At 49.0% G+C, this 13201-nt stretch overlaps 1 protein-coding gene across 1 annotated transcript in view; it reads right to left on the bottom strand.

The window, feature by feature from the left end:
• IL13RA2 (interleukin 13 receptor subunit alpha 2) overlaps positions 1-8176 on the bottom strand; it is a 39899-nt gene extending 31723 nt beyond the window's left edge. The window contains exons 1-3 of the mRNA XM_044682844.1: positions 8076-8176; positions 1426-1525; positions 835-961 (exon numbers count right to left, since the gene is read on the bottom strand). Coding sequence (XP_044538779.1) covers positions 835-961; positions 1426-1525; positions 8076-8176 — 328 coding nt within the window. The remainder of the gene's footprint in view (positions 1-834; positions 962-1425; positions 1526-8075) is intronic.
• Positions 8177-13201: the final 5025 nt, after the last annotated feature.

The raw sequence follows: 13201 nt of genomic DNA, 5'->3' as shown, positions 1-13201 counted from the left end.
GGGAGGTGATGCTCTTTCAGAAATTCTTGTCTGTTTTCCCTTACTTTCAGAGTTTAGCACAGGAGACTTTACTGCATCTGTCTAACCTAGCTGTGGATGCCCCTGAGTCATCACTAGAATGAACCCGTTCTGCACAAGGAAATATTAGGTGTGCCCCCCCTCCATGGTCTTTGTTAGCCCTCTTGAGATTTTTTTCTGGTCCTCTTCTTTCTATGCAGGCTCTCTCGTATTATTGGTGACAGTGATCTCCTCTCAAACTCACAGAGCAAGGACCTGAACAGAACCCAGAAGGTCACCGGGATTTGCTCTCTGGGGGCTTGTTGAGTCAGAGATGGAGAACGAAGGGTCAAGGACGTGACTTTTAGCAGCAATGTACCTTTGGGTGCCCAGGGGTATCCAGGCCCATCGGAAGAAGCCTCCTTCAGAATTTTAGCTAGGGAAGTATAGCAGACTAGAAAGACCCACCACTCCCTTCAAAATGAAATCCAGAGGGACTTAGGAGAAAGAAAACCAGCCACCTCCAGAGGAAGAACTGTGGGAGGAGAAACACAGAAGAAAAACAACTGCTTGAACACATGGGCTGATGGGGATATTATTGGGGATGAAGACACTGAACGATAACTCTAGTCCAACTATCAATAATATGGAATTGGGTCTTGATCAATGACACATGTAAAACCCAGCGGAATTGTGCGTCGGCTACAGGGGGTTGGGGAGGATTTGGGGGAGAGAGAAAGAACATGAAACATGGAACTATGGGAAAATACTCAAAATAAAAATTTTAAAAAAATGAAATCCTGGATTAGAGGGGCGCCTGGCGCCTGGCTGGCTTACCTGTTATCTGGCTGGAGGAGGCATCGCTGGGTCGTAGTGTTACAAAGAAGAAAGCCGAATAGACCCATTTGAGACACCTGGGCTTCCAAGACATTGCTTCAGAGAGTAATACCAGGCCACGTTCAGGCTGGGGGAGGAAAGGAGCTTTCTGAGAGGACAGAAGATACCCACTTGATGGAGTCTCACAGAACCTAATCGGTTTGGTTCAAAGGAGCTGGATGTCCATCGTCACCGAGAATAAGAGCGAGAACTAGGAAAATGCGATCCTAATAACAAAGACTTTGGGGGAGGGGGCACACCTAGCAGGTCCTTGTGCAGAGCACCTGAGCACTCTCTCCCCGGGTGCGGACCAGCAGGGGACCTGTAACAGAGCTCCCGAGGTGGCCCGGGGCCCTGACAGGGAGCTCCACTAGTCCTAAGTGACATGTGTAAAGGACTTGCCATCTCGGAGCTCCTATGAGCCTCCCAGTAGTCCTTGGGGGCAGATGACTCCCATTTTATAGCTTGGGATCTTCACTGGGAAGCAACACCAACAGAAAGCGCTTCGGTCCTAGCTGTAGTCAGTCACCACTGCCTTGAATGCCCCATTACCGGCACGTGAGTTGACAAACTGAACTGCCCACTGTGGAGCCCACTCGTGGCACATCCCTCCACAAGCAACCCTCCTTGGGCACCTCCGGCAGGGACAGCTCTTTAGAACAGGTGATCGGAGGAAGTCAAGAGCCTGGAAAACATGCTTCCAAGGATGGTCTAGCCTGACACTAGTAGCCCCCCGAGACTAGTTGCTTACCTCACACAGCTTCCATCCGGGCTCCCCCCAACCCCGCAGAGGACTCCCCTGCAAACTTACCCTGGGAACAGTCTCCATTCAGCTGCCTCTAGCCTCCCTGCTCTGCAGATGAGTATTTTGGTCTCCCCACAACTCCTCTTCTGGATTAGCACATCTCCATCTGCTCGCTCCTTTGCCCAGGCTATCTTTCGTGGGCTTTGGGGGATTATTGATAACCTCTTTCCTGCTCCTCTTTATTCTGTTGCTGGATGAGTCACAGCCAGACTGGTACTAGGGGGAAAGCACCTATGATTCATGAATGGCTCTTTATTATTTGTCATCTAAGAAAAGATGACACGAGGATTATTCTGCACCAGAGCCGGTGCCTCCCTCAGCCCCTCCCCTGCACCCGAACCCTAACATACACACCCACATAAACAACTTCTGACTTTGATTTATGATGTATTTTCGAAGGAACTTGTCCTCTTCCTTCTCTTGGCTCCTCCCTCTCACCGTCTATGTCATGCTTCCCAAGTCGACTCTGGCCAGGTCCAGTTATTATAGGGAAATCGGACACCAGCCTTTTCGTCAGGGCTATTTAAGCCACCCTGAGAGTTTCAATGAGCTCGTGCTGGGGGGCAGGGGGGGCAGGGAGCCTGCCAGACCGCCTGCTTATTCACTTGTTGTTGTGCAGTCATTTTTCACTCATTTACATATGACTCTGTGTGACCCCATTTGGAGTTTCCTTGCCAGACATCCTGGGCTGGCTTGCCATTTCCTTCTCCGGGTCATTTGACAGATGAGGGATTTGAGGCAGACGGGGCGAAGTGACTTTCCCAGGGTCTCCCGGCTCGTGAGAGTCTGAGGCCGGACTTGAACTCGGGAAGAAGAGTCTCCCTAATTCCAGGTCTGGCGCTCTAGCCACTAGATGTGCCACCTCGCTGCCCCAGCAGCTTCATGCCAACAAGTAATAAAAGGAAATCGGCCAATTTGGGAAGCTTCACCTGATCAAATGAGACCATTTCTGTAAAGCGCTTACTTAGCACAGTGCCTGGCACATAGTAGGCCCTTAATAAACATTTGCTTCCCTCTCCTTCCTCCTTCCCTCTGACCAGTTTAGTCAAACACGTGACTTCTGCCCTAGCCACATTTCAGATTCTAGAGGATAAGAGAGCCACCAGGCCTCCTCCCGTCAGACTGGATTCTTTTTAACTCCTTTTGCTGCTTTTGAGTTTTTCCATTTAGTCCCCAATCCCTAGATCAGAGGAAATTCTCTCTCTCCCTATTTATTCCATCTTTCATTCAATAACTCATTTATTCCTTCATTCACTAAGACAAACACAAGCCTGGTCTTATAAGCGGGCGAAGGAGGTAGTCCCAAAGAGTCTAAAGATGGAGGAATGCCAGAGAAGAACCACTGCCCGGCAAGTCGGCCCTCTGCAGCAGTGCCTGAATTGCCCTCAAGGAGGGAGGGAGGGAGGGAAAAAGAGACAGAGACAGAGATGAGAGACAGAGACAGGCAGACAGTGAGAGACAGAGACAGAGAGAGACAGAGAGGAGAGACAGAGAGAGAGGAGAGACAGACAGACAAAGAGAGACAGAGAGAAGAGAGAGGTAGAGAGAGAAGACAGAGATGAAAGACAGAGAGAGAGGAGAGAGACAGAGATAGACGAGAGACAGAGAGAGAGAGGAGAGACAGACAGAAAGATAGACAGACAAACAAAGAGAGACAGACAGAGAGAAGAGAGAGATAGAGAGAGAAGATGGAGACAGAGACGAGAGACAGGAGAGAGACAGACAGATAGACAGACAAAGAGAGACAGACAGAGAGAAGACAGAGATAGAGAGAGAAGACAGAGAGACGAGAGACAGAGAGAGAGAGAGAGAGAGAGAGGAGAGAGAAACAAGAGACAGAGAGAGAGAGGAGAGACAGAGAGAGGAGAGAGAGAAAGAAGGGGGGGATAGTATCTTAAGGCTGCAAACAAATCTCCATGACAAGTGATGCCTTCCAACAACATGATGGATGGGTTGTTCATAATATCACTGAAGTGGCTTCTGAAAATCACACATGAGCGTGATGGAAATGTCATATTTGTTGCCTTTTGATGAAAATATTTTCAATGCTATGAAAATTGTCACTTTTCATTCCTGTCATTTGAGGCATCTAAAACTACCAGCCGGAGTATAATAAATTGTCAGCGAGAGGCAAAAAGGGCTCGGGGGGAGGAAAAATCCAAAGGGAATGGACTTGGACTCCTCGAGGCACAAATGTGATCTACAGCCAATGACATGATGGATCGAATGTTTCAATACAAAGAGTAATGGTGGAGAAGGCCTGGCTCCCTCGGGCAAGCCACTTTTCTTCTGGGGGGCCTCCCCTACAAAATGGGGGGCCCTCTAAGACGGGCACTAGGTACTGTTCCAAAATTCTGCCATTTCGTGGCCAGGTCTACAGTAACCTCGTAAAAAGAAACTTTAAAGGAAGCCAAAGACAGTGTCAATGTGACGACTGATCCAGGCTGGCCCAGGTGAAGAAACACAGAAATGTGCCTCTCTTTTCCCTGGAGCACTGGGGGCCTTATGGGAGCAGAGCACGGGACGACAGATGTGGCTGCTATGTTCTTTGGAGTTACTTAATGTTCTTTATTACAGGGAAGGCTCACAAACTGGCTGGGGGGAGGATGGAGCGATACTAGAATATGGCAATAATTATGATGGAAAAACAAAAGGCTTTCAGAACATTTGAATTTTTAAAAAAAATAAGCTTTGATTCCTGGAATAAAAACTGCTAAAATCATATTAGAAAGAATCCTTCTAAAGGCAGTTTGTAAGCCGTTTGGACTGGACTGGACAAAGACCTTGTTTTTTTTTTTTTTTTTGCTCTGGACCTAAGATTTTTTTGGTGTGGGAAACTCCCACTGTGGAGACACCCCCGAACCAATACAGATCATCAAGACATTGGAAGCCTCAGATCCTTAACCCATTGGTACTGGGCATGATGTAGTAAAGAGACTGCTAGAGCAGTAGAGACCTAGATTCAAATCCTACCTCTGACACTATGTGACTAGGGGGATGTCCCTTAAACTCTCCAAGCCTCAGTTTCCTCATATGTAAAATGGAGTCATGGTACAAGTATTATCTATATTCCAGTGCAATAATAAAGTCAAATGAGCTAATGCCTGTGTCTGAATCTAATAATGCACTGGAACAAGGACAGAGATAGATGCTTTCCTGAGAGCCACCTCACCTGGCTCCTGAGATCATGAACTGGAATAAGGCCATTCACCAAGAATTTGAAAAAGGAGGAAGCCACAACTAGGGGGCTGGAAGGGACAGTCGGCTCCATCTGGATGGACTTTAGCACTGGCTTTGGGCCTCTCTGCTTTCTCCTCGAAAGACTGAAAGAAGAGGCTGTTGTGGCTGCCCCCCTGATCAGCGCGGAGGCAGAGATGGGGTGAGATTGCAACACTGAACCTCACAGCCCCAGCTGGGTGACGTGACCCCCTGTTATCTCTTCTGTTAGCTCTTCTTGTGGCTCTGAGACGGGGAGAAGGTGGCTGCCAATTGCCCTACTTGCAAAGACTCTGGGCTTCACCTCTTTTCTGTGAGTGGAAAGTTAGCCAAGGAAAATGAAAGGAGTCTGAGGGGAGAGGATCAAGGCAGGCCCCCAGAACAGGAGCATCCCCAGCAAGAAGAGAGAGAGGCAACCTCCTCCCCACAAACTCAGGAATTGGCTCATTCGGCCCCGGATGGCTTCCTTGGCCAACCCAAGGTGACAAACCAAAGAAGGAAAAACAAATCAAGCTATACTCTGAAGCCATCGTGCCCCTAAACTAATAGTTAGCTATTTGAGAGAACTAGAAGTGCTCAGTGCACTCCTGGGTTCCTTGGGTTATATTTTTCCTGGACTATCATTAGCAAAGCAGAAGCCCAAGACAAAGCTTTGTATGTTCTATGTAAATGTAAGCATTTTCAACAGTGGGATACTCTAGTGGAGGAAGTTCACGGGGGACAGGCTTCCCAAATCCATGAAAGACTGGCCACGTTAATATTACCACCTTTGGAACAAATGCTTCGAGGTCACCTGTGCTTGGTTTTTCCTTGCCTTCCTCTGAGAGGTTCTTCTCACTTCCTTCCATATCTTACTTCTAGATGTGACTCCAGAAGGTACCACCTGGTCCTTGGCTTTCAGAAGCCAACCTATACATCTGAGCTGTTTGTGAACTTGCTACATGCAGTGTCTGGTGCTAGGTGCTAGGGGACACACAGAGATGAAGAATGGTCCAGTCCCTCCCCTCATGGAGTTCACAATCTAGTTGTGTCCCCCTATGATCCATTAAGCTCCTGAAATGAAATTCATCTTCATGGCCCCATTTGCCGTTTTCTTGGCAGCGATCCTATAGTGGTTGGCCATTTCCTTCTCCGGATCGTTTTACAGATAAGGAAACTGAGACTGAAGGAGGCTAAATGATTTGCCCAGGATCACACAGCTAGGAAGTATCTGAGGTAGGATTCGATCTCAGTCTTCATCCAACACTGTAACCATTGCATCCACCTAGCCGACTCAATAAAATGGGGAAGCTGTTTCTTGGAGAGGAATGAGTGTGGGAATGCCTTGAAGAGACTGTGTAGACCTTCTGTAACTAGTTCCAGTCTGCTGATGGCATGACGGATGTCAACCTCTTTGATAAAATCAGAAATGGAGGCAGCTTCTAAAGCCCTTAGGAAGTCCCAGCCTTTCTACGTGGGTTGGACCTTCTCTCTTGGTCTGACCCCTTCACTGACACTGTCCAGTGACAGATAATAGTATTAAGGGGAGACGCCTCAGATCCTCTCCCCATCCAGGATATGTGACCCCCTGGAAAGAGACTTTCGGCTTTCCCGTCAATGTTCATTCTTCTGTTGTAGGTGAAGGAGATTCATGTGGAGGCTACCACACTGTGGGTTTTTCAAGGTCAGTCAAGTCCAGATTTTGCAAGCAGGCCATCATCAACCCAGCATCTTACTGTCTGGAAGCAATATGGCAAGGACTCCTCTGGCAGTGATGCCTCAGTTGGACTAACGTCCCCGGTAGGGTCAACGTTATTTAGAAACCTTGGGAAGTCTGTGCCCACTCTCTCCAGAGACCAAAGTGGAGTAGAAGAGAGAGCGGCCCTAACCTACGGAAATGTCTGTACTTCTATTTCCGCTTGTCTTGGACCATGTTAAATGGTCACATGGAACTCTGATGTTCGTTATTGGTAGTTTAACAGGGGCGGGGGGCCTGGGGGGAAGGGACGCTCATCCAGAATGAGGGCCTGAACCAATGTTAGTCAGGAAGCGACGCCTCGAGCCATCAGGGGTTTCCCTAGAATCCTAGAAAGGCTATAAGGCTACGTAGCATCTGGGATAACGGGCTCAGAGCATTCTCTGCCATAAGGCAGCATCCGAACCGATGCGATTGAGTTCCTCCAGTGTATATAACCATTTCTTGGTCACTGGATGAAAAGCGTCTCCTATTCAGAGTACATACACCTAAGTTAATGTTTATGTCTAGCCTAAAAATTCTTCATCCCCTCTGTCCCACGTCCTATCACTCTGCCGATCACTATAAAAGACAGCCACACAAGACTGGGGCAGCAAGATGGCACAGTGGACCGAATGCGGGGCCTGTAGTCAGGAAGACTCATCTTTCTGAGTTCAAGTTTAGCCTCTGACACTGCCTAGCTGAGTGATCCTGGGCAAGTCACTTAACCCCATTTGCCTCGGTTTTCCCATGTATAAAATGAGCCGGGGAAGGAAATGGCAAACCCTTCCAATATCTTTGCCAAGAAAACCCCAAGTGGGATCACAAAGAGTTGGACACAATGGAAACAACTGAAAACACCAACCATTCTGAGGCCCATGTTGTATTTTTCTTTCTTTCATGGGATTCGGTGCTCGAAGAATTCCTCCCCGAGCAGTCTACAAGCCATGAGCCTTTCTGTCCTTAGCTGGCGTGGCCCCCAGAAAGCAGAATCAGCCCGTTGCTAGGCCCACAGCCTGAGATTTCCAAGCTTGCAAAAATCTGCCAGAGCTTAGGCTCCCTGGCATAGGCCCGACTCGCCTCCAAGCTGTGATGGGAGGATGTTGGAGTAGGAGTGCTATAATCAAATAATATGTATTCTATAATATGGCTATGATAAAACAGCTGACATTTCTACAGCACTTTAAGGGTTTAAAGCACCCTCCCAACAACCCTGGGAGGGCACTTCATTTTACTACCGAGGAGAAAAACGAGGCTGAAGAAAGATGAAGAGGCTCGCCCGGGGTATGAGTGTTAAAAGTGGCATTTGAAACTAGGGGATTCTTAACCCCAAGTCCAGAATTCTATCCACTGCCCGTGCTACATCATTGTATATTGGAGGAAACCAAGGCCTGGAAAAGGAAAGTATCTTGGCCCCATCGGTCAATGGATCAGCCAGCTAGAAGGAAGCAAAGGGGGGGCACCCACCTGAGGCCTGAGACTTCAAATTCTGGAGTCTTGCTACAGTTCCCCACTGGTACGGAGATGTTTTGCTTCCTGAAGGCGTAGGGTTGCTGGGAGAGGGCCATCGGGGATTCCACTCCGAAGCATCGAGTCCTTGGGTGCCATGCTCCAGAGCAGCTCCAGGCACTCATTGTTCTTGACCTCATCACATTCCCCAAGGCCTGTTAGTCGACTCGCCTCTTCCACCAGTCCAAGCAGCACCAGCCCTCCAGAAAAATCTCCCCAAAAGGATATGCAAAAGGCCACCAACGCCCCACTTTTCTCCTTTCCATATTTTTTTCTTATTTGTGTTCGTTTCTTTTTTACCTTAATAACACATTTCCACACGACTTTTCCAAAGTTCTATGATCCATATTGTCTCCCGCCCTTCTTGGCTCCCCCCTCCGGGAGCTGACAATGATCCCCCGCTTTGAAAATAGGTCACGGTATTTGCCAGCATACTGATGGCGTTCCAGCAGGACGAAGTCATATTTACTCTATCCCACACCGAGCAAACGTCAGCCTCTACCAGCCGGCCTGCCTCTTCTGGGCCGTGTCGACAAACCGAGGTACACGAAGCACTCGCTTTGTGCCAAGGTTGTCTTAATGCCAGCGTGTTCCTCCTAGCCAGGTGAGAAGCAGATCTGAGCACGACCTCGACATCTTCCGAGCCCCTCCAGCTTATGCTACCCCATCGGGCCTGATCTGAAGAATGGAGGCGGGCCCTGAAGCTGGCTGTGACACCCGCCAGGAAAGCTACAAGACTGCCAGTCAACAGACTTGCGGATTTGTAGCGCCCAAAGGAGATCTCCAAGCCCAGTTGGTGGGCTATTCCTATGGGACTTCTCTAATGCAGAAAAAAACAACAAAATCATCCAAAGAAGCGCTTCCTCTGCTCTTACTAGCCCCACTAACAAGATGCAGGAAGACACGAGAGAACAGAAAAACAAACTTGCCTTTAAGAAGCATCAGAAGTATAAGGGACGGAGATCGGGGAAGTGGAAAAGAACCCGTGTGTTCCAAAACGTTTCCACCAGCTCTCTTTTTGTGGTGGCAAAGAACTGGAAGCTGAGAGGATGCCCATCCAGTGAGGAATGGCTGAACAAACTGTGGTACATGATTGGGATGGAACACTGCTGCGCCCTCAGAAATGATGAGCGGGTCAATTAAGGAAAAAAAAAACAAACTCGGAGGGGCAGCTGGGTAGCTCAGTGGATGGAGAGTCAGGCCTAGAGACGGGAGGTCCTGGGTTCAAATCTGGCCTCAGACACTTCCCGGCTGGGTGACCCTGGGCAAGTCACTTGACCCCCATGGCCCACCGTTACCACTCTTCCACCTAGGAGCCAATACGCAGAAGTTAAGGGTTAAAAAAAAACCCCGGAAAGAACTGCATGGGATAATGAACAGCAAAATGAGTAGGACCAGGAGAATATCATAGAGCTGCAGAATTAAGCTGGAAGAAACGATTGTGACTGTTACCTCCAGAGAGAGAACTGAAGGATGGAAACATGAAAGACGTAATTTGTATGAGCTGATGCCTTCTGGGACACAGGGAGGGTAGGGAGAGGCTGGGGCACTTGTGGATGAATTTTATTAATAGATTATTTTTTTAAAAAAGATGTATATGGGAGAAAAAAAAACATTCAAACCAGCTAGGTAGAGTTGTAGATACAGTTTTGGACCTGGAGGCAGGAAGACCCAAGTTCAAATCTGACCTCAGACACGTACTAGCTGGATGATCTTGGGCAAGTCACTTCACCTCCATCTGCCTTAGTTTCCTCACATATAAAGAAGGAATTATTTAGGTCTGAAGTTAGTTTCAACACCACTCCGTTACATAGAACAGGACGATATTCTGCGAAAGACATAGATAGAAGATACCAAGACAGGCCACAGTTATCGGGGGTGGGACGGAAGAGGGGAGCCCAGAAGTTCTTCCCAGAGGCCCCCTCTCCTTTGTTCGATGAAAGCCAGGGCAGCGCTGTTGCCTGAGGATTGGCTGGCCATTCGACTTGAGCCTTTGCATCCCAAGTTTGAGTTGACAGAGAGATGCCACCCAGGAAACTAAGTCATGCTGACCGAAGATGGTACCTTCCGTTTCTGGGGGAGGAACGCTACGTGGGAGAAGAGAGGCCGGCTTCCCCCTCCCCAAGCTGGCCTTGCCCGAAGGCTAAGCTGGGTGCTAAAGACAAGTTCCTGGCTCTGGTTTTGGGTGGTGTCAAGAAGCTCGCCTTGACAGGTTGGAGATGAGCCCTTCTGGCTCCACATTTCCTCCCTCCACCCCTTCCGCCTCTCTCCCTCTGCCCCTGCTGGCTTTAACGTACAACAGATTATGAAGAAACGGCATCATATCATTCGTCCCACTTATTACATCAGATCCCATGCTCGCCGCCCTGAACTGGTCGCTGGTTCTGCAGCTCCTTTGCCACTTGGGCTATGGCCTACTTCAAGATAAAACAGCCCCATTTCCTGGCTGCCCCAAGGCTTACTTGATTTAAATGGGAAGTTCAAAAATAAGGATAAAATAATGGTGAGTGTGTGCTGGCACAGAGGATAAAGCATCTGGCCTACAGGCAGGACACTGACTTCCTGAGTCTGAACTCACACACTTGTGCCTCTGGGTAAGACACTTCGTTCAGTTTGCCTCGGTTTCTTCATCTGAAAAATAAGCTGAAGAAGGAAACGTCAAACCACTCCAGTATCTTTGCAAAGAAAACTCCAAAAGGGGCCACAATAAATTAGGCACGACTGAAACAACTGAACAACGACAAATTTACTTAGCCCTTTAAAGCCCATTTGACTCACCTCATTTGAGACTTACGGCAACTCTGGGAGGTGAGTGCTTTCATTATCCCCATTTTATAGGTGAGGAAACTGAGGCCAATCTAAGGGTAAGCAGCCCAAGGATATGCAGCTAGTGGGAGTGTGAGGCAGGATTTGAATCCAGATCTTCCTGCCTCCGAGTCAAGTGGTGCTCTATTCACTGTGCCACCAAATTGCTAAGTAATGGGAGATTCACCATTTTCCTTTGGGGAGCCAAATTTTCATGGCAGAATGTCCAACTCTTTGTAATCAAGGCTTTTGAGGCCATGAATGAGCCTTTATTTATATGGGGGAGCAGGGCCCCTGGGGGGCTCCCTGGGACGGTCTGGCATCGCTCCCTACCCCGAACTTCCAGGAAGAGGACGGGGCCCTTTTGGGGGGAGCTGGCAGTAAGGGGCAGAGGAGGGATGCTATCGTTACTGCTAGCCACCTCGGTTAGGCTTCGAATTTCTGCACTCGTGTTGCTGCGTCCCCAGGAAGGAAGACTTTCAGGCGAGAATGGCTCTTAGCCATCCTCCAAGTCCACAAAAGGCCTGCCCTCCCGCTTCATGCGCAGTGCTTTGGGGCAGAGGGCTCCATGTCCCAAAGGGCTGTGGGCAATCCTCCTGGCTCAGAAATCGGGGAAAGCTACACCCTGCTGGACGGAAAAGGGTTTCTCTGCCCCGGCCAGCCCCATCGCTACCACCCTGCCACTCGCACCCGTAAATCCAAGCCAAAAGGACGAGACTATCCAAGGTCCCCTTCGGATGGCCCCAACGTCACTTACAGTTGCACGCCAGCCTCTTCTGCCTATCGGTTGCTCTGAGTTCCTTCCCTGCAAGCGAGTCTTTTTGTGGGTTTTCTTCTGCCACAAACCACTCCCAGGTGTTCACACTCTGCTCATGGGTCAGGGCTGTCTCCACGCCTTCCAGAGGCCTCTGTCCCAGCCACTCAAGGCATCACCCCCAAAAAAGCAAAAGCATCCATTCCCTGCTAACCTAGGGAGGGGTCGGCTCTTTGAGCACAGGGAGAATGTGCCAGGGCTAGATCAAAGGACTTCTCTGGCTGCACTCTTTAACCTTGGCCAGGATTCAAAGGTGGACAGCTGGGAGTAGGCCATTAGCATTTCTTTCAAGAGCCATTCACAGGGCAGTGGGGTAGCTCAGTGGATTGAGAGTCAGGCCTAGAGATGGGAGGTCCTGGGTTCAAATCTGGCCTCAGACACTTTCCAGCTGGGTGACCCTGGGCAAGTCACTTGACTCCCATGGCCTAGCCCTTACTGCTCTTCTGCCTTGGAACCAATACACAGTATTGATTCTAAGGCAGAAGGTGAAGGTTTAAAAAAAAAAAGAGCCGGGGGCATCTGGGTAGCTCAGTGGATTGAGAGTCAGGCCTAGAGACGGGAGGACCTGGGTTCAAATCCGGTCTCAGACACTTCCCAGCTGGGTGACCCTGGGCAAGTCACTTGACCCCCATTGCCCACCCTTACCACTCTTCTACCAAGGAGCTAATGCACAGAAGTTAAGGGTTTAAAAAAAAAGAGCCATTCAGCCTAGGTGGCAGTGCATGAAGAGAGCCCATCTGCAGATGTGGCCAAGGTGTGGCTTTGGCAGAAATATTCCAACTTCTTTGTAACAAATCTGGGGCAGGGAGGGCTTTTTCAGAGGGAATCAAAGGAGGACAAGTACAGTATTAAATCATTTTTAAAAATAAACAGAAGAGAGCAAGAGTTCAGAAAGGGACTACAAGCAGGGCAGTGCCTGGGTTTTTACTATGGAAAATATGAAAAACACATCCCTCACACCCCACAAAAAGCAACAGCCAACTGTGTAAAGTCGGAGTCTCTGCTGCAGGCCTCCTTTCTGACTTTCGTATAGGACTTTTTGTAAGGAGTCCTACTGTCCCACTCCTCCAAGTTCATAGGTCTTAATTTGGGGAGCGGTGGAGGCGTGGAATTCACTCTTACTGACTCCAGCCAAAGTTAAGGGGACCCTGGGGGCAGCTGGGTAGCTCAGTGGACTGAGAGCCAGGCCTAGAGACGGGAGGTCCTGGGTTCAAATCCGGCCTCAGACACTTCCCAGCTGTGTGACCCTGGGCAAGTCACTTGACCCCCATTGCCCACCCTTACCAATCTTCCACCTATAAGTCAATACACAGAAGTTAAAGGGTTTAAATGAAAAAAAAATAAAAAATAAAAAAAATAAAATAAAATAAAAAAAAAACAAAGTTAAGGGGACCCGCTTCTGAGAACAAGGTCAGCACAGCTACAGGCTCATTCCTCCCCATTTTAGGAAGGTCCCCGGCCATGG

This window comes from Gracilinanus agilis, chromosome X (assembly GCF_016433145.1).
Source record: "Gracilinanus agilis isolate LMUSP501 chromosome X, AgileGrace, whole genome shotgun sequence".
NCBI lineage: Eukaryota > Metazoa > Chordata > Mammalia > Didelphimorphia > Didelphidae > Gracilinanus > Gracilinanus agilis.
Note: the sequence above shows the minus strand (reverse complement) of the source record. Positions and strands in the feature narration are given on the sequence as shown.